General features: G+C 39.1%; 1 protein-coding gene across 1 annotated transcript; it reads right to left on the reverse strand.

Annotated features, from left to right (window-relative positions):
• Positions 1–1,932: 1,932 nt before the first annotated feature.
• On the reverse strand, positions 1,933–24,957 carry Terb2 (telomere repeat binding bouquet formation protein 2). The gene is made up of 7 exons (XM_051183544.1): positions 24,777–24,957; positions 24,571–24,652; positions 22,938–23,077; positions 19,328–19,389; positions 15,879–15,952; positions 10,329–10,417; positions 1,933–2,539 (listed from the first exon to the last, which is right to left on the reverse strand). Exons 1-7 carry the CDS (start codon positions 24,838–24,840, stop codon positions 2,394–2,396), a joined length of 657 nt encoding a protein of 218 aa, XP_051039501.1. The 5' UTR covers positions 24,841–24,957; the 3' UTR covers positions 1,933–2,393.
• Positions 24,958–25,409: the final 452 nt, after the last annotated feature.

Here is a 25,409-nt window from a genome sequence, read left to right on the forward strand (position 1 = left end):
GCTTTAGCCCTTGGTCTCTGGGGATTGATTTTCAGTGGTAAAAATTTGGTTCAATCATTCCCCCTTTAGGAATAGGAATGCTTACTTTGTGAAACTGATGGAAGGGTAGATATAACTTGTTTTTTAATTTATGCAAGCTCACAGCCAAGAGACTGTCATTTTAAAGTGCTGGAATAATTGAAAAACATGGGAACTTTAAAGTTGGACTGAACACATTTTATGTTTTAACATGGCCATGAGACTGTGGACAAGGAGTGGACAAGGTTATGGCTTGAAAGTGATGTTTGAGTGTCTAGTTGACAAGGGATAGAGCTGTATTAACTGTCAACTTGACAGGATCCAGAATCATCTGGGAGATGGCCTCTGGGCATTGCCTGTGGGGATTTTGTTGATTACAGTTAACTGAAGGAGGAGCCCCGCTCACTGTGGTCCTTGGCTGTGACCCTGGGCTGGATAAATAGAAAGGGGAACCTGGCAGCAGGTTGAATATATGTCAGCTGTACTCTCCCTTGCCTGGACTCTTTGTCCTCATCTCAGTCTCTCCCGCTTTCTCTCTGTCTCTGCTCTACTCTTGCTTTTCCCCTGGCCAGGCCCAGTCTGCTGGCCATGTTCAATCTACTTTTTCCTCTCTACTCTAGACTCTTCCAGATGCCTTTGCCATTTCACCCCCTCATATATACAAAAAAAACCTTAACCATACCATAGAGCAGTCATGCTCATCAGTTCATACAGATCTACTTGAATAAACCCGTTTCCCCTTGTCTTTATCAGAGTATTTTATCACAGTAACATAAAAAGAAACTAAGACATTTGTCATTTGATTTCTTCATATTTCCAAGTCCTGAAAAACTTAAGGTATCAACTGATTTTATTGTTCCTGGTATAATTCCAAGAACATATTATTATATTTGCATTGTCTATCTGAAATATAATAATTTTGTTTGGGAAACAAATGTTGAAGGTTTTTATTTACTATGCACATGTTGGATCAACACTGAATAATCTTACAACAATCCAATGTAAACAACTTAGTGTAAACATACGTAATACTCTTAATAATTAATTTTAAATATACAGATAGGCTTAGTTTCTATGTAAAACCTAATCAATAGAATGTGACTAAGATAAAGTGTGCAGGAAAAGACAATATTTAATGTTTCAGGAAAAGATAATTAACAGGTTTATTGTTTCATTTACAAGTTCAGAAGGGCTTAATCATAGACACAAAAACAAATAAGGGAAAACTACCAAACAGACAAAAATACAATTCTCAAATGTTGAGGTTGAGAGTTAGAATTTTATGCTATGAAATGTGAGTTGTAAAGGCTCACACACAACCAAATAAGCCACACACAAAAAAGAAAAGAAAAAGGATACCTTTTCTTTAGATAATTCTATAGCTGTCATAGGTTCCAGAAGGATAATCAGGTCTAACAAGATTATCTTCAAAAGTAATTCCATTTACGTCTTCAGAAAGTAATAAGCCCAGCAAGCCCTAAATAATAAATGGTTTCTGTGTCTATATTGTGCTTGGAATTGAACCCAGGACCTTGTACATGCTTGACAAGTGCTGTACTACCAAGCTATGTAAATGGCCTCTTCTAACTTTTTATTTTGAGATAGGGTCTTACTAAGTTACCTGGCCTGGTTTGAACTTTCCATCCTCCTGCTTCAGTCACCTAAGTATCTGGGATTACAGGTCAGTACCACAGAGCCCAGCAAAACTGCCTTGTCAAGATTGCCACATCTCTAGATTCATTCAAAAAGCAGAAAAGGCAGATCCAGTGGTACACACCTGTAGTTTCAGGAGCATTATTTGGGCCCAGGAGTTAAAGGCCAACCTGGGTAACACAATGAGTCCTTGTCTCAAAAGGGGAAAGAAAACTGACACAGAGGTTCCAGCATAACCATCTAGGAAAGCAGAGGAATAGCAGTCTGGAAAATCATATTCCAGTTTGGGCTGGGCCTCATTTAGTCACTCTGGCAGGACACCCTCTCAAGTTTTCATTTCCTCATAAGCCACAGCATTGGGCTCAGGCTCTACCATGGAGATTATAAGGTACCTGACTCACTATGTTCAGAAACAAACATTCACAGTTCAAGCATAGCATCCTAATTTTTAAAATCAAAATAACATGACCAGAATCTTAATAGTTAGCATTTCAATACTGAACCTAGAAAAAATATAATGCAATACAGAGAGTTCTTTTAAGTATGTCTGGGTGACAATAATTCCATAGCAATTGTGCACTCATGATATTTGGAGAGCTGAAATGATTCTGAGTTTTCTCGGGACACATGTTGAGAAAGTAAATAATTCCTTCTCCATTCTCATTTAAATTATACACGTCATAATATTTTACAAAAAATAAATGCCCAGATGTAATTACAGCTTAACTTAGTTTCCTCCTTAATTTGTTTTTTATAGCAGACATGTTAATTTCATTTTGAACATGATATGCCAAATATCCCGAACTTCCAGGAATGAAATCATGTAATTCTCCAAGGAATTTCTCCAAGCCATCAATTGATATATAACCTATAAAGACAAAAAGAAATAGATACATTTGAAATCCTATCATGCTATTTTATTTTCACTATCTTTGATTTATAAGCTAAAATTTGTATGGAGTTTTTTTTTTAAGATCTAAAAAGAAAAAGTAATACTGGTGAGAAGATTCTCAAAAGACACCTGATCTTCCTGCTTCTACCTCTCCAGTGCTGAGATTACAGCCCCATTCTAAACCATGCTCTATTACATAACAAGAGAGACTAAAGCCAGAGCTTTGCACATGCCAGATAAGCACTCTGCCAACTGAACTATGACCCCAGCCCTTAACACTGTTTTCTTTTTTCCCCTTAGTTTACAAAATAATGAGTTTTATCACAACCTTTTCATTCAAATTTATCATTGTGTTTTGGTCATATTTGTCTCTTCTACCCATCTCCCCTCCTCACTGTCCTAGTTTTGTTTGTTATTCAATTTGTTTGTTTTTATGGTTGTTTTTATTTTTTTTGAGACAGGGTTTCATGCTTTAACCTAGGCTAGACCAAAACTCACTTTTAGCCCAGGCTGGCCTTGTTCAGCTTCCTAAATTCTCCTACTATTGGTGTGAACCAACACACTTAACCTTTCTTCCACTTTTGAAAAGCACAAATACTTAATAAGCAACTTTGACGACTGAGAGTGGAATGTCTACATTGGGGCTGGAACATTAAAGTACTGAAACCAAAATGACTGGCACAGACTAAGCACTGAGAACTTTCTACCCAACCCCCAACAGCACAGACAGTACATCTGCTCCACAGAGCAGACAACACTTCCAAGCACTGCAAAACTCAGATACTCTAGTGAAAAATTAACAGTAAAGTTAATACTGCTGTCAGTCAACACAAGTCATGGGTGTAATTTTGATGTCATTAATAATCTGAAATAGATATGAATGCCAAAAAGGAAACCCTGCCTAAATGCAGAGAGCTTAGGGAAGGAATCAAATTTCTTAAGCAGTAACTTGGTAACAATTACTTATCATCGGAATGATTGTTTTTACGTGTAATACAAATGTTTGTGGTTTATACTAATACTAAATACTAACACTAAAATTGCAATCTAAAAGCAAACACTGCACATTAAAATTCTAGAAGACCCCAAGTATGACTGCATTTAAAATTACTGTCAATAGCATCATATATAGCTTGATAATTTTAGTAATAAAGTCAATTCATAGTTTAAAATTATGAATCCAGCCATAGAAAATTAGTATCTTTAATCTATTTCCATCATTGGTATCTATTTCCTGAGCTCTTTTTGAATCACTGCTGTGAATTCCCAAGTGTATCCATGATCTTCACCTGATGGATAAGCACTTGTGTAACCACTGGAGAAAATGTTTATCACACAGACACTATGTGAGGTTTCTAAACGTTTACTGCACACATATGCAGAGGGCATCAGGGCCTTGGACTCACAGAAAAGCACTAAGAGAATCAGGAACACTAATCACAAATGGGTTGGTGGGAGTCCATAAAGATGGCTGCACTCCATCTTGGCACAAGGAGAGAGTTCAAAGCTGTCAGCAAGTCACAAGACCTAAAGGTCAAAGGTGTGGCTACAGAAGGATGTTTCAGCCATTTTAGTTTAAATAACAACAGACCTGAATCTGAGGTGTGGCTACTCCTGACTGTCAAGGTTAAGGAAGGAGTTGGATCTGAGGTGTGGCTACTCCTGACTGTCAAGGCTAAGGAAGGAGAAGTTGGATCTGAGGTGTGCCTACTCCTGACATTGAGGTTAGGGAAGGAGAAGTTGAATCTGAGGTATGGCTACTCCTGACCTCAAGGCTAGGAAACAAGAAGTTTAGAACTAAGGTGTGTTTATGTAAGGATGGAAAAATTTAGCCTAACTCTCCCTAGACTCTGCCCCCTAGCAGTGAGTAGGTAAAAGATCACATTCTTGACAGGGCGCTTTACGACAGCACCTGTGAGTGAGTGAGTGAACACAGGAAATGATCCTTGTCACACCACCCAGAAGCCCTATCGAAAGCAGACTTCCTGGGCTAAGCATGGGCTTGGATAGTTCAAATTAATTGGTCCGCACTGGATGCTGTGAAATGATTGGTTTATAATGTGCGGGCTTTGTTGTAACCCTATAAAAACTGTCTAAACCCTGTACCCAGGGTTCCCAGTCCTCTACCCCATGTGGAGTATGGCTGTGGAGCCCAGTGCACTGGAATATAAAAAAAAAAAAAACCTCATGCTTTTGCATCAAGACCGCTTCTCATGAGTGATTGAGGGGGGAGCGCCTTTCCTGAGTCGGGGCGTGAGGGCCCACACCCTCTGCAGATCTTTTCATTTACTGAACCCTTGGAATGAGTGAGGAAGAAAAGTCTGTTCCATATACATGATACTGTGTTCTACTTTTTGGTTATGGTATATAAAAGTGTTGAAAAATAAACGTGTGGCATTTCAGTATTGACTGATCTGCCCTCCTGACCTTTATTCTGTCTCTCTTTGTTTATTATCTATAGCTAGCCTTTCCCTCATCCACACTCCCCCACTTAGGTACGGACTTGGGGCCGCTTGGCTAGCTCTGATTTGCAGCTCTGCAAACACTGCTCCTGACAATGGGTCTCTTCAATGGAGGAGATAAAATGGAATATCCTGCATTCCATCCAGAAAGCTGAGAGTGGAGGTTGCTAACAACCTGGTAACCTTTTTGCTATCTGAAGAGACAGACCTCACTCTAACTCCCCAAAATGATTATTCCAGACTCTTCCCCCTAGATCATACCCATCCTTAGGGGAGATGTCACATGTATTTTATGTACTGCTCACTTCTATGCTATCATACAGAGACTACATTCGATTCTAGACCTTTTAGCTATTGAACCTACCCTCAAGGTCACATGTCTTTTTAAAAGAGTTGCTAGGTAATCACATCTTAAGCTTTATTGTGCACCTGCGATTGGATTTGCAAGAATTATTGTTGCCTGGAGACCTTTTTCCAAATTCTATTGTGTTTAAATATGCATACAATAAAGTGCCTGGTATTAGACTCCCCAAAGTCTGATTCAGGTTGATGAAGTCAACCTGCACTGGTTTTCATTCTTATCTCTGTTCAGTTTGCTTCCCTGCCTGTATACCTGCAGGGACCTCCTCACACATACACTATATAAGGTTTCTAAAGGCATCAGGAAAGGAAAACAAAATTAATTAGCAAATACATTTCTACAAGGATAAGCTGCCATCATGATGCTTCTCAGCTTTCATCCAGTTTTTGACTTGTAGCTCTTCTGACTTTCTCTCCCCCAGGCAGCTCACAGGAACTCTGCTATCCCTTTTTTTCTGGCTTAGAGCTGGTTATTGTGAACACAAGTTTCCCAGAAAGGAAACACACCCTCTGCGGGGCTGACTAATGGGTCAGAACTTCTGACTGCAGAGAGGCTGCCATGTTATAGCCGCTCTGCTAGACACTCCTCTCCCACTGTGTCCAATCTAGCATCCTTGTGACTAGCATTTTTGGAATACATTACCCTAGCATAGCAGACCCTGAACTTCCACCAACCCCAAAGCTAAGAACGTCACAGAGAGTACCCAAGGCCTGTGACAGAGTTCCCTCCACTTCTGTAACCAACAGTCTACCTGGTATTCCCACCAATGAATTTATAAAGTATCTTTATGATTCACTTCATCAAACTGTTACCACACAAGTACATAGGATTTGGCATGACCTGAATCTGTTTCTAGACCATGGTCACTTATAGTTTCTAGAAAATATCAATTGTCTCGTTTGAGGTAAGACTTTTTTTTTTAAACATCACCATCATAAATGATCTTATCTACCCTTATCTAATTGATGGTAGAACACAAGACTCTTTGTTCTGGAAGATTCTGACCTATCCCCTGGAAGGAAGAATGCTACAAAGAAAGACCAAGAACACCGCAAGGACAGTCCAGCTTTTGGCATTACATCATACCCTTCCTGTCTCAACACATCTCAACACTGTTGCTGGCAGGGGCTCCTATTGATCACAAGTTTTTCTCAACATTTTAACTTCATTTTACTTTTCTAGGGCAAACTGTGTTTTCTGTAATGGTAGAAAATATGGTCATTTAGTACAGCATTAAGATGAATGCTTGCTTAGCATGCATGAGGCTTTGGGTATAATTCCCACTAATCACCCTTCACCTCATCCTACTCTTCGTGTGTGTGTGTGTGTGTGTGTGTGTGTGTGTGTGTGTGTGTGTGTGTGTGTATGGTTACCTGAATAATAAGTTAACTTGTTACAACATATCAAAAACAAAAAATACTAAGGTCAGCTTGCAAATTACATATTCAGTTCCAAAGCAACTCTTTGGGCTACAGACAAAGTAAGCTTGTATTTTAGATAATACCTATTTCTGGGCAGGGGAAATGCCTCAGTGTTACTTGCTGCCAAGCCTGATGACCTGAGTCCAGGTCCTGGTACCCACATGGTAGAAGGAGAACCAACTCCTCAAGGTTCATGTACACTGTGGTACATGAGCTCATACATATATCATGTGCCAGCATGTATGTATGTATGTATGTGTATGGACACTAATATATATATATATATATATATTCATATTAGTAATAGATAAATTTTAAATGTAAAATAAAAACTTCATTAAATGGTTACCATGTTGGAGCATGGAATTTGGGGAAACCTGAATCTTTGTTCCTGAATCATGGTCACTCATTGTGGCTACAAATAAATAATCTTATGCTGACATAGGTTTTTTATGTTGATACCACTCTTTAAAAAGGCCTTGAATGAGTGATCTCCATTTCTTAGTATTCACAAACTTGTGTAAACCCTGACTACTTCCTATGAAATATTCTTTTACACTGAGTGAATATATGTAACTGTGATTGGCTTAATAAAGCTGACTGGCCAATAGCTGGACAGGTAAGTGGGACTGGGAGACAAAAAGAAAGCATGAAGAAGAAAACAAGGAGTCTCAAGGAGATACAGAGGAAGCAGGAGATGAACTTGCTGTACTGAGAAAAGGTACCAAGCCATGTGGCAGAGCACAGATAAGAAATATGGGCTAATTTAAAATGTAAGAGTTAGCTAGTAACAAGCCTGAGTTATTGGCCAAGCGTTTATAACTAATAATAAGTCTCAGTGTGATTATTTGGGAAACGGTTGGCAGGAAAGAAAAGTTTGCCTACAACTTCCTACTTGGGCTGGTCTATGTGTTGGCACGTCACTTCTGAAAACAAGGACTGGCTTCTGTCTTAGACATTCTCTTATTACTTTGGACCTCTTACTCTGAAACAAGCTACTATGAAAATATTCATTCAGGGAGCTGGAGAGATGGTGCAGTGATTAAGATCACTGGCTGCTCTTGCAGAGGACCCAGCACATACATGGTGGCTCACAACTGTATATAGCTCCAGTTTAAGGGTATCTGATGCCCTCCTCTAGTCTCTTGAGATACCAAGTACACAGGCATACAGGCAGACAAAACGCCCATATGCATATAAAACTCCATGTAATATAAAGTGTTTGGTCAAAACTCAGCAAGGACCCTACGGTTTGGCAAGTACCACTCATGAGTAAGCTCTGATGCAGATTTTTCCACTCCCAGTTGTGCCTCAGAATGATTGTAGCTTTGATGACAATTTCTCCGAACATGTATGGAATTTTGAAATACATCATCATTTAATACACTCCGGCACTCTGATCCTCTAAAGCTATAAGTGATAAGCATTCATTATTCTGGTTTTGTTTTTGTTTTCCCTGATGTATGCCAATCTGACCTCAAACTTGCTAGTTGTGGTTGAGGATGACCTTGAGCTCCTTATGCTCTTGCCTCTACCTCTGCAGTGCAGCAATTACAGGTGTGACACTATTATACAGTTTCCATAGAGCTGAGGATCAAACTCAGGCTTTGTGAATACGGGGCAAACACTGTACCAACCAAGCTGCAGGCCCAGGGCCCTGAGTTTGTTTGTGTTTTGGAGATGAAGTCTCAATATTGTAATCAATATAGTCTGTAACTCACCATGTAGCCCAGGCTACAGATTCATAGTACTTTTCTTGATCAGCCCCCCAAATGCTTGTATTTATAGAAACTAGCACCCATGCCAGATATATGGCCATTATTTTAAACTTCTGAATTCTGAAATGATTTCCTACATACTAATAGATATGTAAACAGTAAATATTTGGGGTTCTCAATTTAATTATTAGAATCCTTTGACTTGGAATTTTTGCCAGTAAGGTATTTAAATTGTTAGTGATTATTTTCTTTCTTCTACTTATCACATATGTAACTTATCAATCAGAATGTCTTATTATGGATGATAACAATTGATATCAAACTGAGGAGATAATAAAAAGCAATTTCAAAATGCCAGTATTTTGGGAGCAACTTAGCAAAGTCTGAAAATATTTTTAGTTGTCACAGCTGTGGGGAAGAAGTTGTATGGCTGGCACCTTACAACCATGGTGAAATTTGATGCTCATCCACCTCTGTCAAGAGAACAATTTGGTCAGCAGTGCCCAAAGTGAGAAGCCCTGTTCTAACTCAAAGCTCCAGCTTGTATTTTCTGTAACTAAAGTTCTCAATTAATTCTATTTTCAGAAACTTAACCCATTTAGGGGAGGGAAAGTCAAACAGCAGCAATGTTACTAGAGTTATTAGGTTCAGAGCCTGGACTCTGGCAGCCCTACCAGGCTAGGCTGGGTCACTGCCCTCAATAGGTCAACTGAAAAAACTCGATGGTATAATGTGTGCTTAATGCAAAGTTTCTGATTTGGACTTCAAGGGGAATGGTACACTGTCCTTTGGGATAACAGATTTATTAAATATAACAATAAAATGTTAAAATCTAGCTGATACTGGGGCCACAATACTTTGCAGGAGCCTCCCACTTTTAGATACTGACAGGCACCCTATTGAGACACTGTATCTAAGTTCCCAGCTATCAGACTTCCTGGTGCTAGGATCTCTCACCTGGGAAGGTGAGCTGACACCAAAGAGGGTGTGGTCATATACCCTGCTTGCTACCCATTTCCCTGTCTCATGCCTAGAAATTAAAGAACAGCTGGCTACATCTAGGAGACCACCCCGATCCTCAGAAAGTATAAAAAGAAACCCTACTTCTGCGATGTGGGCTCTGGTTCCTCTATCTCAGCCATGTTGTCTTTGTCTGGTGCTGGGGCCCAAACTGCCCCCAAAGCCTTTACTATGCTGTTGCCCGCCTGTCTGTCCATGACAGTAACTCCACAGTCTTCAATAACCCGTTCAGCATATCTCCTGAACCACCCCTAATCTGAAACCTTTCATTAGAAGAATTAACACCATAAACACACAGACAGACAGCAACATGGTGGGGGCTTTGAGCAGAGTTCAGTCCTCCAAGGCAGCAAGGAGGGTCCCTCCTTACAGGTCTCAGAGGAAAGGGAAAGTTTTGTGTTACATGGCTGGTGAGTAGTCCACAGAAAGGGCCCAGCTGTCTGGCTCCATAGTGAACCCTGATCTTAGGTATGTATGAGGCCCTGGGTTCAACCTCCAGACTACAAAGACAAAAACAAAAGAACTGATCCCTGAGTGTCAGAAATAAACTGCAACTGTCTCATACAAGCAAGAGCAAACATCCCTCCTATCTAGAGACCTCTGTCTTGGCACAGAAAATATGAAGCCCATGATCGGTCCATTCTATAGGTAAATGTTTTAGATAAATGGCACCTCTCCTATCACCCTGGTAGAAGAAAAGGCTCTGCTTGATAACAACTTGTTCTAACCAGTCCCCTTGTTTCTTTCCTAGCTGAGCTTACTCTAAATTTTACTTCGGATTACCTGTTACCATGTTGTTCACTGGATAATTCTGAAGAGGAAAGTACATCTGCTTTTCTGGTACTGGAGTCCTTACAAAATGATTCTCTGCACTATAAAAAAATGGGATATACAGAAAGTCATGTTTATATTTGATTTTTAATTTATATTACAAATGGAGATTTATTCCAGACAATGTATATAGTAATTGAACACTTCTTTAATGAGGTTTTAGTCTTACTTGGTGAAAAATGTTAATTGTGAGCATTCTTTTGTGATACTAAGAAAGAACAGGGCCCACATACCTACTTTCGGTTTCCTTAGCTATTTCACAAACCAAACAACTATTGAATACAGGCCTGGGTCATCTCAATATCCCCCAAAGCATAGTAACAATTTATAATGAGATAACGTAGGGCTAGGAATATATCTCAATGGTAGGGCTTTTCCCTAACAAACATGAAACTGGGTTCAAACCCCAGCTTGTCAAAATGTGAAATAATTTATTATATACATCATAATCAATACACATATGCATACACATGTGAAATCTTACATATGACAAAAGAAATGCACAGTACACTCTATAAATGGTCCTAGTCTTTTGTTAGTCAATATTTAAACAATTGAGATTATATTAACTAGTACAATTCTCCATACTTCAGCATAGCAAAAAGAAACAAGGTTGGGAAAACCGTGAAATACAATGAAATTTTTAAGTAACTTAAATAAATAATGTTTACCTTAGATCATGGGCCTGCCTGCCTATTTAACACCTAAAAGAAATCAGCCCACTCCTCCCCCTATAGTCTGTCCTCAGGGGAGAACTGACAAACTCTGTTTATCACACAAGCTTGTCAATTGACTTCTTTTTTTATTATTAATTTATTTTTTACATTCCAACCCCAGTTACACTTCCTCCTCTCCTCCCGCTACCCCCACTCTCCCCCCACCTCCCATCTGTTCTTCAAAGAGGGTAAGGCCTCCCCAAGGAAGTCTACTAATAGTCTGTCCCATCATCTCATTGAAACAGGACGAAGGCACCTCTCCACCCCACACACCTGTGTCTAGGCTGGGCAAGGTATTTCTCCATTAGAATGGCCTCCACTAAGTCAGTTTGTTCATTAGTGTTAGGTCTTGAACCCACTGCCAGTAGCCTCATATATTGTCCCAGTCACACCATTGTCACCTATATTAAGAGAGTCCAGTTCGGTCTTGTGCAGGTTCCCCATTTATCAGACCTGAATCAGTTATCTCTCATTAGCTTGGGTCAGCTGTTTCTGTGGGTCCCCCCATCAAGGCCTTGACTCCGTTGTTCATATTATCACTTTTCCCTCACTTCGATTGTATTCCAGGAGCTTGGCCCATTGGTTAGTTGTGGATTTCAGCATCTGCTTCCATCTGTTTCTGGAAGAGGGTTCTAGCTTCTCTGGAGTTGTGGATTATAGGCTGGGTATCTTTTGCTTTATGTCTAGTATCCACTTATGAATACAAATTATATTTGTCTTTCTGGCTTGGGGTTACCTCACTCAGGATGTTTTTTTTTCTAGTTCTGTCCATTTCCCTGTGTATTTTAGGACATCATTGTTTCTTACCACTGAGTAGTACTCCATTGTGTAAATATACATTTTCTTTATCCATTCTTCAGTTGAGGGGCATCTAGGTTGTTTCCAAGATCTGGCTATTAGAAATAATGTTGCTATGAACATAGTTAAGCAAATGTCCTTATGTTGTGATGGTGGCTCCTTTGGGTATATCCCCAACAGTGTGGTATTCCAGGGTCTTAGGTAGGTTGGTCCCTAATTTTCTGAGAAATTGCCATACTGATTTCCACAGTGGTTATACAAGTTTGTTGTCCCACCAGCAATGGAGGAGTGCTGCCCTTTCTCCACATCCTCTCCAGCATAAGCTGTCACTGGTGTCTTTGATCTTAGCCATTCTGATTGGTGTAAGACGGAATCTCAGAGTGGTTTTGATTTGCATTCCCCTGATGACTAAGGATGTTGAGCATTTCATTAAGTGTCTTTTGGACATTTGAGTTTCTTCTGTTGAGAATTCTCTGTTTAGATCTGTATCCTATTTTTTAATTGGATTATTTGATAGTTTGATTTGTAATTTCTTGAGTTCTTTGTATGTTTTGGAGATTAGCCCTCTGTCAGATGGTATATGGTACTTATCTAGACAACTGTCTATCTCCTTAAAGTTTTCGTGGAGTACAGGTTTTTGAAGTATGACCTGATGATTCTCTGGATTTCCTCAGTGTCTGCTGTTATGTCCCCCTTTTTCATTTCTGATGTTGTTAATTTGAATATTCTCTCTCTGTCTTTTGTGTCAGTTGACTTCTTATTGCCTGCAAGCCAATATGTAGCCAGCACCACATCCACCTGCACACTGCCATGCTCCCCACCATGGTGATAATGGACTGAACCTCTGAAACTATAAGTGAGCCCCCTCAATTAAATGTTTTCCTTATGAGAGTTGCTGTGGTCATGGTGTCTCTTCACAGCAATGAAAACCCTAAGACATCCCAGCATGACTTGCCAGATCCCCTTTGTTGTAACAATAAGATGGAGTCATGGAACAAACAATTCTGATGCCTTCCTCTGATGAAACTGGGTTTGAGCTCACTACCTCTTCAAGTAAAGGACTTCTGACTTTCTCTCTCCGGGTCCCATGCTCATCCTGTCCCATGTTGTTGGCCACATCCACCTCTTACTTGAACTCCTCCCAAGTTTAAGTTCCTGTTACATTGTGTCTGATACATGTTCAAGCCTCCTTCATTGCTTTCACACCATGCTGGTGTGATGTACTATCCCTCTTAATGCTTTCCCATTTCAGGCTGGTCATGCCCCATCATAATTGTGAGGCTCTCCCTCCTAATAAAGCTCACGGATGCAGGGCAATTTCTGGTCTACTCCTTTCCTGGAATTATAGCTTCTCTTTCTAACAGTTTAATCCTAACACTAAGTTATAACATCAAGTAAGGTTTTCAATCTTACAGAAATATGTTGATAGAATATTAAATGCAAACTCAAGGGACTTCAAGATGACCTCAGTTCTACAAATTGTGTCTTACTGTAAGAGAGGAGAGACATATTCTACTGAGTGATAGAATTATTTCTAATTTAAATTTCTTTTTTATATGTCTTGTTTTCATGAATTAAATGGATTTACATTTTTTTTAAATTTTGGCATTTTAAAAATAGTCTTATAAAACCCAGGTTGGCCTCAAACTAGCTATGTAGCTGAGGATAACCTTGAACTTCTAATCCTGTCTTCACCTCCAAGGTGCTGTGATTACATGCATACATCGGTATACCTGGTTTTGCAGTGCTAGGAATCACACCCAGAGTTCCATGCACACTACATAACCACTGTAACACTGAGCTACATCCCCAGCCTTTATATTTATATTAAAATAATTTAAAACAACAACAAAAAGTTAAAATGCACGTGACTTTAAAATCTGAGGAATATTTGTCGAAAGGAAAATAGCACAATGGTTAAAAGTTTGGACTCACACATGGTTTCAAATTCAGCTGTACTTTCTGAATAAAACTGAATAAATTATTTAGCACTGTTTTTCAATTGTAAAATGAATGGTACTGATTGCATATCTAAGCTGTGATAATCAAATAAAATACTGTGAACTGCTCACAAATACTTAGCAATTGTTCAATAATAGCATACCATTTAGTATATGCTTACTACCACTTAGTAAGTAATGCTTCATAGATATAGTTCAAGGTATATTTTATTTATGTTCATATTCCACCATCTGGTGGCTCCACAAAAAAAAAAAAAAAAAAAAAAGCTCTACAGATGTAGTAGAGTTCTTTACCATAACATGATAGAGCTATGGAACATATGAACTCACAGTGGCTATGACAATATGTATAGTGAAAGGATTCAGACATTACTCTGGCCTGCCCTTGTCACCTGGCAGAATACACTCAGGCAGTACTCTGGCCAGCATGCAGGTGCAAAGGACCCCTTTAAAAGAAAGACTCCTGCCCACTTAACACTCTCTTTCTCTTTCCTGATGATCTAGGGCAGACAGGACTTTTCCTGTCTCCCTTTTCTCTTCTGTCCTCTCTCTGTCTCTGTGTCTCTTTACCTCTTTTCTCTGACCTCCCCCCTGCTTTTCCTTTCTATTAAACTTCTCACTAAGCTCTGCCTGCCTGGTATGTTGTCCCCTGCCTCGGTCACCCTTGCCTGCCATGGAATCTGCCAAGGTTCCCCACATGCTTATTCATAACACATAGGACTACATAAGATCAAGCCAGCCAAAATCCCAGCATGGATAGAAGAGGGGCTCATAAAACCCTGACCCTAGCTCAGAAGCTGAGAAGCTGTTGGCCATAGATATCTGCTACAAGAGGTAGAATAAATTTTCATCAGAGTTGCAGCCCTTGGAAGGCTGCCCATGCTCCAGTAGATGCACATAATGACAGCCCTAAGTAGAGCCAGTGGGTTTTCAAAGCAAGGGAGAAGCACCAGGCATGGTGGTGCACACCTCCAATCCCAGCATTCAGGAGGCAGAGGCAGGTGGATCTCTGTGAGTTTGAAGCCAATCTGGTCTACAAAGTGAGTTCAAGAACAGCCAAGACTATACAGAGAGAGAATACATGAAATCGGGGAGGGGCAGGGAGTTAAGGAATTAGAGGAAAGGTGGGGGTGGATTTGATCGAAAATCATTATGTGCATTATGAAATTCCCAATTAAAAAAAGGAAATTGAAAAATAAAAGGCCAAGCTGGGCAGTGGTAGTACACATCTTTAATGCCCAGCACTTTGAAGTCAGTGGCAGGATGATCTCTGTGAATTCAAGGCCAGCCTGGACTACAGAGTGAGTTCCAGGACAGTGACAGTGAAATACTCTCTTGAAAAAAACAAAAACAAACAAACAAACAAACAAACAAAAAAAGAAAAAGAAAAGGCAGAAACCTAGGGGATATTCACATAATTGGTCTTTATTTTTTAAAAAACATGACAGTCTTCCTATGTAGGCTAAGTAGCCCAGGCTAGCCTGGTGTTCATCTTAACCCCTATAATGCCAAGATTATGCCTAATAAGTACCATGCCTTGTATTTTGTTATATATACATGTATATTTGTGTGAGTGTTAGTGTGAGTGCACACATATACAAGCATGTATGTGGAGGGCAGAGGTTACTATTAGGTGACTTCATCAATATTTCATCACCTTATTTTGTTATGTATTTATTTATGTCTTCTGTGTATGTCTTGCCTGTACGTGCACTACATGTGTGCCTGGTGCTCTCAGGGGTCAAAAGAGTGTCAGATCCTCTGGAACAAACCCAGGTACTCTGTAAGAGAAACAAGTACTAGTAATCACTATGTCATCTCTCAAGCCTCACTTCTACTTTTTTAAATAAAAGTTCATATGACTTTGGACAAATTAAACTTTTTAATCTTAGATCTCTTTTTCTATAATTGAGAATGGTGATAATGACAGTAGCAATCTCAGAGGAACTGTGAAACTAAAATATACAATCAAGCTCAAAGATTTCTACATTCAATGTGAATACCAATGAAGCATATTAACTCAATACCTTTCAGACAATTCTTTTTTGTGTTCTGTTGTTGGCTCACTGCTTTCCCTTTCATTTGATGTTATTCTGTCATGCTGTAAATAACAAAAAAAAATCATAGCACAGTAATTATCTAATCATTAATTTTTAAATTAAAATATAATCAAAAGCTATTTAAATTTATTCTTTTAGTTCTAGTCATTGTAACTAGAGGGAAGCTTATGAAATTTCATATATATAATCATGCTTTTAGAAGGAAAATCAAAATTTTAAATGCCAGCTATATTTGTAGCAGGTAAGTGAACTTTGAGGGAAGAAAAAGAATACAGAAAGGAAAGAAGGAAGAAAACCAAGTATTACAAACATAAAGCTTTCTTAAAATCCTTGACCTCAGGATTCTCCCACTTCTTTGTAAGCTACAAATCAAATTTAAAAACATGAATGAATTGTTTCCACTTTAAAGTGATGGTGATGGAGATGTTTACCTCTGAAGTTGTAACTGAACTAAAAGCATACTAAGCTTTTCCAAAACATTTGTAAAAATGACTCAGATGCTTGTACCTAATGTGTTTAACAGAATGTCATTAGAAATTCCATATTTCGATCATAAATCTTTCTTAAGCAATAGTAATACTCCAAATTACTTTCCAGATTTATCCTTGTTATTTTCATTTGATAACATAACTTATATAATACGTGGTTACAGATTTATAATTAGCTAATGCATACTGATAAGTACTTTGAAGAAATTGACAAGATCCTTTATAATCAATAGAAGTATGTTATATTAATGTTTTTATTTTATTTTTATTTATCTATCTGCCTGTGTATGTCAAGTGTATGCCAAGTGCATGTAAGTGTCCACAGAGGCCAGAAGAGCTCATTAGAGCTTCTGGAGCTAGAGTTACAGGCAGCTGTGAAGCACCTGAGGTAGGTGCTGGTAGTTCCATGGTGAACTGAACTCTGGCCCTCTGGAAGAGCAGGAAGTGCTCTTCACCTCTGATCATCTGTCCATCCAGCCTTTTTTTTTTTTTTTTAAACAAAAATGACATTTAGATTGAGCCTAAGAAAATTTGGTTTCATTGTGCTAATATCTGATTACTACATGTACTATGTACTAAGTTTTTTAAATCTCCTGTTTACATCAACATTTTTATTTATAAAATTAAATGATCTTTAGGTTTCTCTTAAGTTCCAAATTACTGGTATGCTGAACAATTAGTTTTTAAAAATCTATCATCACTTGTGTAGAAACACTGACAAATCAGAGAGTATAGATTTTCAGAACTTATATGTCCAAGTTAAAGATCCTAAAGAGACTATGATTTCCAAATGATGATACTTTGGGAAATAAAAACAAATTAGTGGGTCCAGTGAGACAGCTCAGCAACCAAGAGTGCTTACTGCCAATCCTGATAACCCGAGTATGATTTCTGGAGCTCACAGGGTAAAGGGAGAGGACCAGCTTCTCCAAGTTGTCCTCTGACTTCCATATGTATATTGTGGCATGTACATGCATACACACAAAAAAATAAAATTTAATTAATGAAAGGAACATGAAATGTATAAATTAATTACTTGGCTGTGGAAACAGAGATTTTTCTATTTTTTTCAGTCTGAAAATAATAACATACTGATAAATTTTAAAAATTAAAGTAGTACAAAAATACTATATACCTTGCACTTAGATATATTTTTGCTACCTTGAATGTGCTTTTTTAGTTTTATGAGACCATATGAAAACATCATTTCTATTCCTTAAGATCTAGCAAGAATTTTCTCAAAAATGTATTTTTATCTTTATACTGCCATTATCATACTTTAAGAGAACTTAACAAATCATTATTATCTAATATTCCCAGTTGCTCTCAAAATGCCTCTTTTGTTGTTATGAGACAGGGTTTCACTATGAAGGCCTGGCTGGTCCGGAACTCACAGAGTTCTGCTTGCTTCTGCCTCCCAAGTGCTAGGATTTAAAGCCAGTGTCAGTGCCACTGTGCCTTTTATATTAAAAATGCTTCTTTTATGTTAAAATATATAGAGAGAGACTCTGATCAAGGTTTATACATCACATTTGGTTGTTGTGTTTCAATTTAGAACAATTCTCCTACTTTTGTGTGACAGTCGCTATAGAGGTCAGGCCAGTTGACTGACTTGTGGCATAGGCACTTCTTGAATTCATGTGATTAACTCATATTTGGATCTTGGTTAAGATTTTGAATAAGAATGAAGCATAGACAATATTACGTATTTATTATATAACAACAGACTAAGCATAATGAGAGGTTATTCCAGTATTAGTGACACCAATTTGATCATTTGGTTAAAGGGGTATCTTCCAGATCTGTCCATTTGCAAATATTGCTTGCCTTTGTAATTGGCATGTAATCTGTGGGTGATAATTTGGGATCATAGTTTTAACATTTATTAATGGCTCTTGTCTGAGTCAATTATAATATTGGCAGCTACAGAATGCATATTTTAAGTGCACATGTGCATGTATGGATGTGCCTGTGTGTGCGTTGAAGACAAGGCACCAAATATGAAACAGCATCATATGAATGTCAGAGGACAACTTGTTGGAGTTGGTTCTCTCCTTCAATTATGGAACCTCCCTAGTTATTGTGGTTGTGCATCAAGCAGTTTTACTCACTGAGCCACCTCGCTGGCCCAAGGAAGTATTTTCTATTTTACCATCCTTTCTATTTCTCTTAGCTACTATTACTATTATGAAAATTTTTACTTATACCACCGCTTTCTTCTCTTTTTTCCCTCTGTCTTTTCTTCTTTCTGCTTTTGGATTAGCACTATGAACTAATTGATTCCTTTTTGTATACTGTCTTTTTTTGATGCTGAAATTATCCATAAATGGCTATTGCATAAAGATTTTGAAGTAAAAAACAGACAAATTTAAGTAGAATGGCAAAAACTAAAAAGCAGTATTGCACATATCTATTAAGGAATATTCATCAAAACATTTAACAAATGGTATAGCATAAGAATTCATCAGCCTCTACACCAGCAATTGTTGCTCACCTATTGTTGCTCTGTATCACTGACTAAAGAAACCAATGTTCTTCAGTTATCTTTCCAGTATTAGGAATTGAACAGAAGGCCTTGTATGTTAAGGAGTCATTCTACCACGTGTTCTACCCCCACCCTCAAGGTTCTTCTTTCCTTTTCTTTTATTCCACCATGTCTGGTTTTTATGCTGGGCTGAGAACTGAATCCAGGGCTTCTTGCATACTAAGCCTACACTCAAGGTTCTTCTAAGAATGGTTTCATTTATAAATATTCCAATTTTGCCAATTTATTATGTAAAGACAATGTCAAACCAGGTAATATTCAATAAAAGCATCCTCCTCTTTAAATTCCTTAATCTGGCTTATTGATGCATATGTCCCAAATTATACTGCCTTCAAAAGTTTTGAAACTGTACATACCAATCAAGTATTTTAATTTCCTCTTACCTTTTCTACCAGAAAATTTTCATCTTCTTCCCAAATAAAACTACCAATTTTTCTTCGTATTTCTGTAGTGAGAAAAACAAGTCCAATATTTTTTAAAGTAATTTCTGAGTTTTACATAACATTTGAAACTTGTGGGTTATATTTATTCTACTTGAATAAAAATAACCAGATTCCTACTGAGCCAGCACATTGAAAAGCCTAGGAATTAACATTTCCAACCCACTCTCCATATAATCCTAGTACATTGTGAAGATCATTATTGTAGACTTTTTCTTGGTATGTGGTATGCATGTGTGTACATGTGTTTGTTGTGTAAGTTTATGTGGTTGCATGCACATGAACATGCATATAGCATGCAGAGGGGAGCACTGAGAATTTTCCTCTGCTTTACTGCCTTCAGACAGGGGCCCTCACTGAACAGGAAGCCCATTGGTTCAGCTAGACTGGCTGACCAGCAAGCTCCTAAGTTCTCACTGTCCCCATCTCCCAACTGCTGGGGTTATAGGTACTCATGACCATGCCTAGTTTTCATGTGGATGTTAGGAATTCAAATTCAGGTTCTTATGCCGGGCAAATCCTCTTATTCATTGAGCCATTTCCCTGACCTTATTTTTCCTACTAGTATATATTACTTTATCAGATATGCCAAGTATTATTAAATAAGACAACTGTCGCCATAAAATTCATAAAACTATTGAGTGTATAGAACTGGGGTTCTTGATTAATTTATTTTACTAAAAAGTAGATAAACAATGTCTAATAGACAGAATTCTATAAAATTTAGTATGTCTGGTGACATTTATCATCTTAATAATCTCAAAATTCTCCACAACAGCCCACTGGAAGACAAAAGGGGTCTAAATACACTAGACTTTTGCTGATATGGTAGCAATTGTAAATGTATGCTTAGTCAAATTGAGGTATGGTATATGTGTAAAATAAGCACTGGGTTTTGAATATTTGGTATCTGAAAGAATGCAAAATATTTTAATAATTTTCAGGTTGACTACATACTGAAATGATTATCTTTTCACTATTAGGTTAAAAAGATATATTCTTAAAATTAATTTTGCCTGGTTTTTTTTGGGGGGAGGGGGATTTGAGACCAGGTTTCTCCCTAACAGTCCTGGCACTCGCTCTGTAGACCAGACTGGCCTTGAATTCACAGAGATCTGCCTGTCTCTGGTGGATCCTCCCAAGTCCTGGGATTAAAGGCATGCACCACCAATGCCCAGCTTGCCTGTTTCTTTTTAATATGGCTACTAAGACCTTTAAAACCCATCTAGTTCACAGTAGCATCTTACACATCTACTAGGCCATACTGCTCTAAGTAGATAAATACACTATCCTGGTTTGAATGAGAATGGTCCCCACAGGCTCATGTTTGAATGTTTGGTCCCCAGTTGGTAGAACTGTTTGGAAAGGATTCTCACTGGAGGAAGTGTGTTACTGGTGAAACTGCTTAGGAAGGATCCTCATTGGAGAAGTATGTTACTAGCAATGGATCTGAGGTTTCAAGGGACTGTGCAATTCCCAATGGTCTCTGCTTCCTGTTTGTGGATTCAGATGTGAGCTCTCAGCTGGTGCTCTAGTACCATATGCCTGCCTGCCATACTCCCCACTATGACAGTCATGGACTCCTATCTCTCTGGAACCATAAACCAAAAATCAACACTTCCTTTTATAAGTTTCTTTGATCATGGTGTTTTATCACAGTATGGAAAAGTAACTAAGACAGGAGCATACCTTTTTTTTTTTAAAGGAGTATATTCTCATTTCAAATGAAATATGTTAATAGAAGATATTAAACTCAAAGATAAAATAGTAGTTTTAATTTAAAATAAGGTTAATGAATTGGATAATCATTCTGTAATACAAACTCCTCAAAGAAGAGTTTTAGGCCAGTTGAGGTTACATAGCAAAAACTTGCCTCAGAATTTTTAATAAATTGCTAGACATGATGGTACATATCTATAATTTTGGCTCTCAGGAGGCTGAGGCAGGAGGATGACCATTAATTTGAAGCTAGCCTGAGCTACAAAATTAGTACCAGGTCAGCCAGAGTGACATAACAAGACCCAAATCTCAAGAATGAAAGAGAGGTTTAAATAGGAAGGGAGGAGGGAAGAGGGAGAAGGTTATTTTTAACAAACCAATTTTGTCATAAGTCATTAGTTTAGTGTTATAACTAGGTTGTGCTGGAACACTAGTTACAAGAAACCAATCTTTGAAGATTCTAATGATTCTTCTAGGAAAATAACAAAGTTTTTTATTTGTTCTGCTTTGTTTTTTTAACATTTTTCCTCACTAGAAATCTGCAAACAGCTTCAGTTTGTCTTTCTAGAAATGGACATAGGATTTAGGATAAACAAAATCTTTATCAAGAACTGAGTGACTAGGAGATGGAGAGGTGGCTCAGAAGAACACTGCATTCCCTTCCAGAAGACCCTGGTTCAGTTCTTAGCACCCACATGGTGGCGCTGTAACTCCAGTTATATCCTGGGGATCTGACGCCCTCCTCTGGCCAGCTCGAGTACCAGGTACCACTGCGGGGCACTGACACACAGGCAGGCAAAACACATACAAAATAAAGTAATTTTAAAAAGAACTGAGTAACTAATGAAAGACCTACAAAAATTAGATCTATAAGGTTAGGTAGATCACCCAGGTTAAGCTTTGGACAAACATGCTATGAACATGTTCCAAGCAGGGAAAACTGCAAGGACCAATCTCAAAAACAGTTCACTTACTTTTCCTTCTCATTTCATATGGTTGTTGAGATAATGTGAAAGTACTTTCAAAAGTATAATGAAAATACAAATATGAATTTATTATCATAACAAATATCAGAGTGAAGAGATTCAACACTAGCAAACAGCACATTTATCAAATACTTACCACATGTCATATACCTTAATCTATTACCTCATTTTATCCTAAAAATCACTTGGAAGAAGTCAATAGCATGTTAGATCACAAAACTGCTAGGTATGGTGGCGCACATCTTTAACCCTTTCACCTGGTGAGGGGACAAGAGGCAGGTGAATCTGTGTGAGTTTGAGGACAGCCTGGTTTATATAGTGAGTTCCAGGCCAACCAGGATCACACATTAAGACCCTGCCTCAAAACAAATATTATAAAAAAAAAAAAAAACCCAAAACTAAAATCCTCCATAAAAACAAATTAAGTGTTGTCTCTAAGCTGGTAAGCACTTGACTTTGAGGGTAATATCTGACTCTGTCTTATTCACCATTGAACTCCAGCACCTGGGTTGTGACCTGGCAAACAAAGAAACCTTAATGACCGTGTGAATAAAGAAAGCCAGAATATTCCCTCAAAGTATATGACTCCCAAGTTCATATTTGTTCCACTTATATTAAATGATTCAAAAATGTCTGTGCATATCTGGTTCACACCTACAATCCCAGGACTCAGGAAACTGGGATACAGAGTTAGATATTGAAAAAGAGAAAAAGAAAAACACCAAAAAGCTAAAAAAACAAACCACAGAATTTCCAACTGAGAACAGAAACTGGTAAGATTTAATATAGTTATCTTAATAGGGATTGGCTGGATTTGTCAAACAGATGGGTTTATGATCTTTGCTAACCTTTTTGCAGACATGCAGGAGGAAGAACAAAATTGCCTAAGACCACTGAGTTTTTCATTTCAGTATTAGCTACTGCAGAAAGATAGTAGGCATGAAATACTGTAGCATTATCTTCTATGTACTCGAGGCTCTGATATATTCTAGAAGAAAGGAAATCTTCTAGGTTATGAAATAGACAGGAATAAGCTCAACCTTTCAAAAGAAAACCAAATGACTGGAACTAGGATAATGCTAACATTAAAGAATACATTTACAATGACCCTTTTTTTCCTAGCAAGAATGAATGCATATGAGGTATATTACTTAGTTTGAGGACCTAAGTGTAGGCAAATCTCAGCTTTAGAGTTGGTAAATGATTTTATGAATTTACAAAAGACCAAACACAGTAGTTAGCTGGCCATCAACAGTGGGCTGAAAGCCAGCAGCCCAATGAGTTTTACTTATAGTTACTGACATTAAAATAAACCAATTAATTCTGAGGTAAAGAGTGGGCATTCAGTCAGAGAGAACTTCACATACAGGAAACATCTTTTCTAGGCCTGTGAAAAGAGGGAGAGAAGAAAGAGAGGCATTAGAAAAAAAGACATTCATGAAGGAACAATAATGACACTTTAGGTAGACTAACTTACAAAAGGCATGGAAGATTAAAGAGGCTTTAGTTAAGTCTAACCCTGTAGGTGGTGGGGTGGGGGCAGACCAGGAGCAGATCTCTGCTCAGTAAGCTCTTAATAGCAATTATGAAGGTGCACATATGGAGGCAGCGTAATCTCTTGAGAGGCTCCTGTGACAGCCTGGAAAGGGGCAATTACAGTGCTAGTAAAAGCAGCAATAGGATGAAGTACTGTCACTGGAATCGGCTCCGTGGTATTAGGCACCAATTCATGAGTGGCAATAGGAGTTGGTTAAGACGCCAGAAAGTCCAGTCTGTTAACACAAGCCGTAAATCTTGGTACTTGGTAAGCCAAGACAGGAAGAGCATGAGGTTCAAGGCTAGCCTGGGCTACAGTGCAAGAGCCTGTCTCAGAAAAAATAGACCAAAGGAAGAAAGGAAGGAAGGAAGGAAGGAAGGAAGGAAGGAAGGAAGGAAGGAATGAAAAGGAAGGAAGGAAAGGGAGGGAGGAAGCGAGGGTGGAAGGGAGGAAGAGGGAGAGAAAGGGAGGAGAGAGAGGAGAGAGAGAGAGAGAGAGAGAGAAGGAGAAAAGGAAAGGAAAGGATAGGAAAGGAAAGGAAAGGAAAGGAAAGGAAAGGAAAGGAAAGGAAAGGAAAGGAAAAAAAAGGAAAGGAAAGGAAAGGAAAGGAAAGGAAAGGAAGAGAAAAAAATGGGTAGATTTTCGGCTTGCAGAATTCAGGACGTACTCCGGGGGTTAAGGTGATATCTGGTTGAGACACATGGAGTAGAAACCCTCAAGTTTCCACGTGACAGCTGAACACTCAAAGCCAGGATTCTGTTAGAGACTGGAGTGACAGGTAGAAGACCAGGGCGGAAGGAAGGAAAAGGGCCCACGTCTAGGGCTGCAAACATGCTGTCCCCGTCCCCCCACCCCACCCCCGTGTTGATCACTGGACTGCTACTTCCGTTCGTGGCTCTAGGCACACGATGACAGGAAAGGCTCTAGCGGTGACCCCGGGGTACCTCAGCGTGTCCGGGTGCGAGGCATCACAGCTGAACAGGAAGTCGGCGGCCTGGGCGTCGCTCACTGTCCCGCCTTCGTCCACTGTGGAGGCAAGGGCACGTGTGAGCGCCGGGCAGGGCAGGGCAAGCGTCCCCAACCCGCACGCAGGCGGAGGAGGGCTTCCAGGGACACTGGCTCCCACGTCCCGCCCCACCCGTCTTCCTACCCCACAACTGCCTCAAGTCCTGACTGACGCTGCGACAGAACCAACCACGCTGCCCCTGGAACATGGCGCCACCGGCCTCCAGGCTCCTGGGCGGGGCCTAGAGCCGAGGCTGTTGATTGGTCCGAAAGCAAGCTTGATGATTGGTTCCCAAAAGAAAAGGGCGGGAACGGCCTCAGGAAGCAGAGAGACAGCCGCTAACCACCACAGTTGAGAGGATAGCCACGGGGGACGAAGATCGCCGGACCTGGTGAGTTTTTAACACGGAGTACTGTGCGCACACACACAGACACACACACACAGACAGACACACAGATACACAGACACAGACACACACAGACAGACACACAGATACACACACAGACACAGATACACACAGACACACACACAGACACACACACACTCCCACAGACACACACACACACACACAGATACACACAGACATACAGACACACACACACAGGCACACAGATACACACAGACACACAGATACACACACAGACACACAGATACACACAGACACACACACACAGACACACAGATACACACACAGACACGCACACAGACACAGACACACAGATACACACAGACTGACACACACAGACACACAGATACACACTCACACAGACACACAGA

The sequence above is a fragment of the Phodopus roborovskii genome, unplaced genomic scaffold, assembly GCF_943737965.1.
Source record: "Phodopus roborovskii unplaced genomic scaffold, PHOROB, whole genome shotgun sequence".
Taxonomy (NCBI): domain Eukaryota; kingdom Metazoa; phylum Chordata; class Mammalia; order Rodentia; family Cricetidae; genus Phodopus; species Phodopus roborovskii.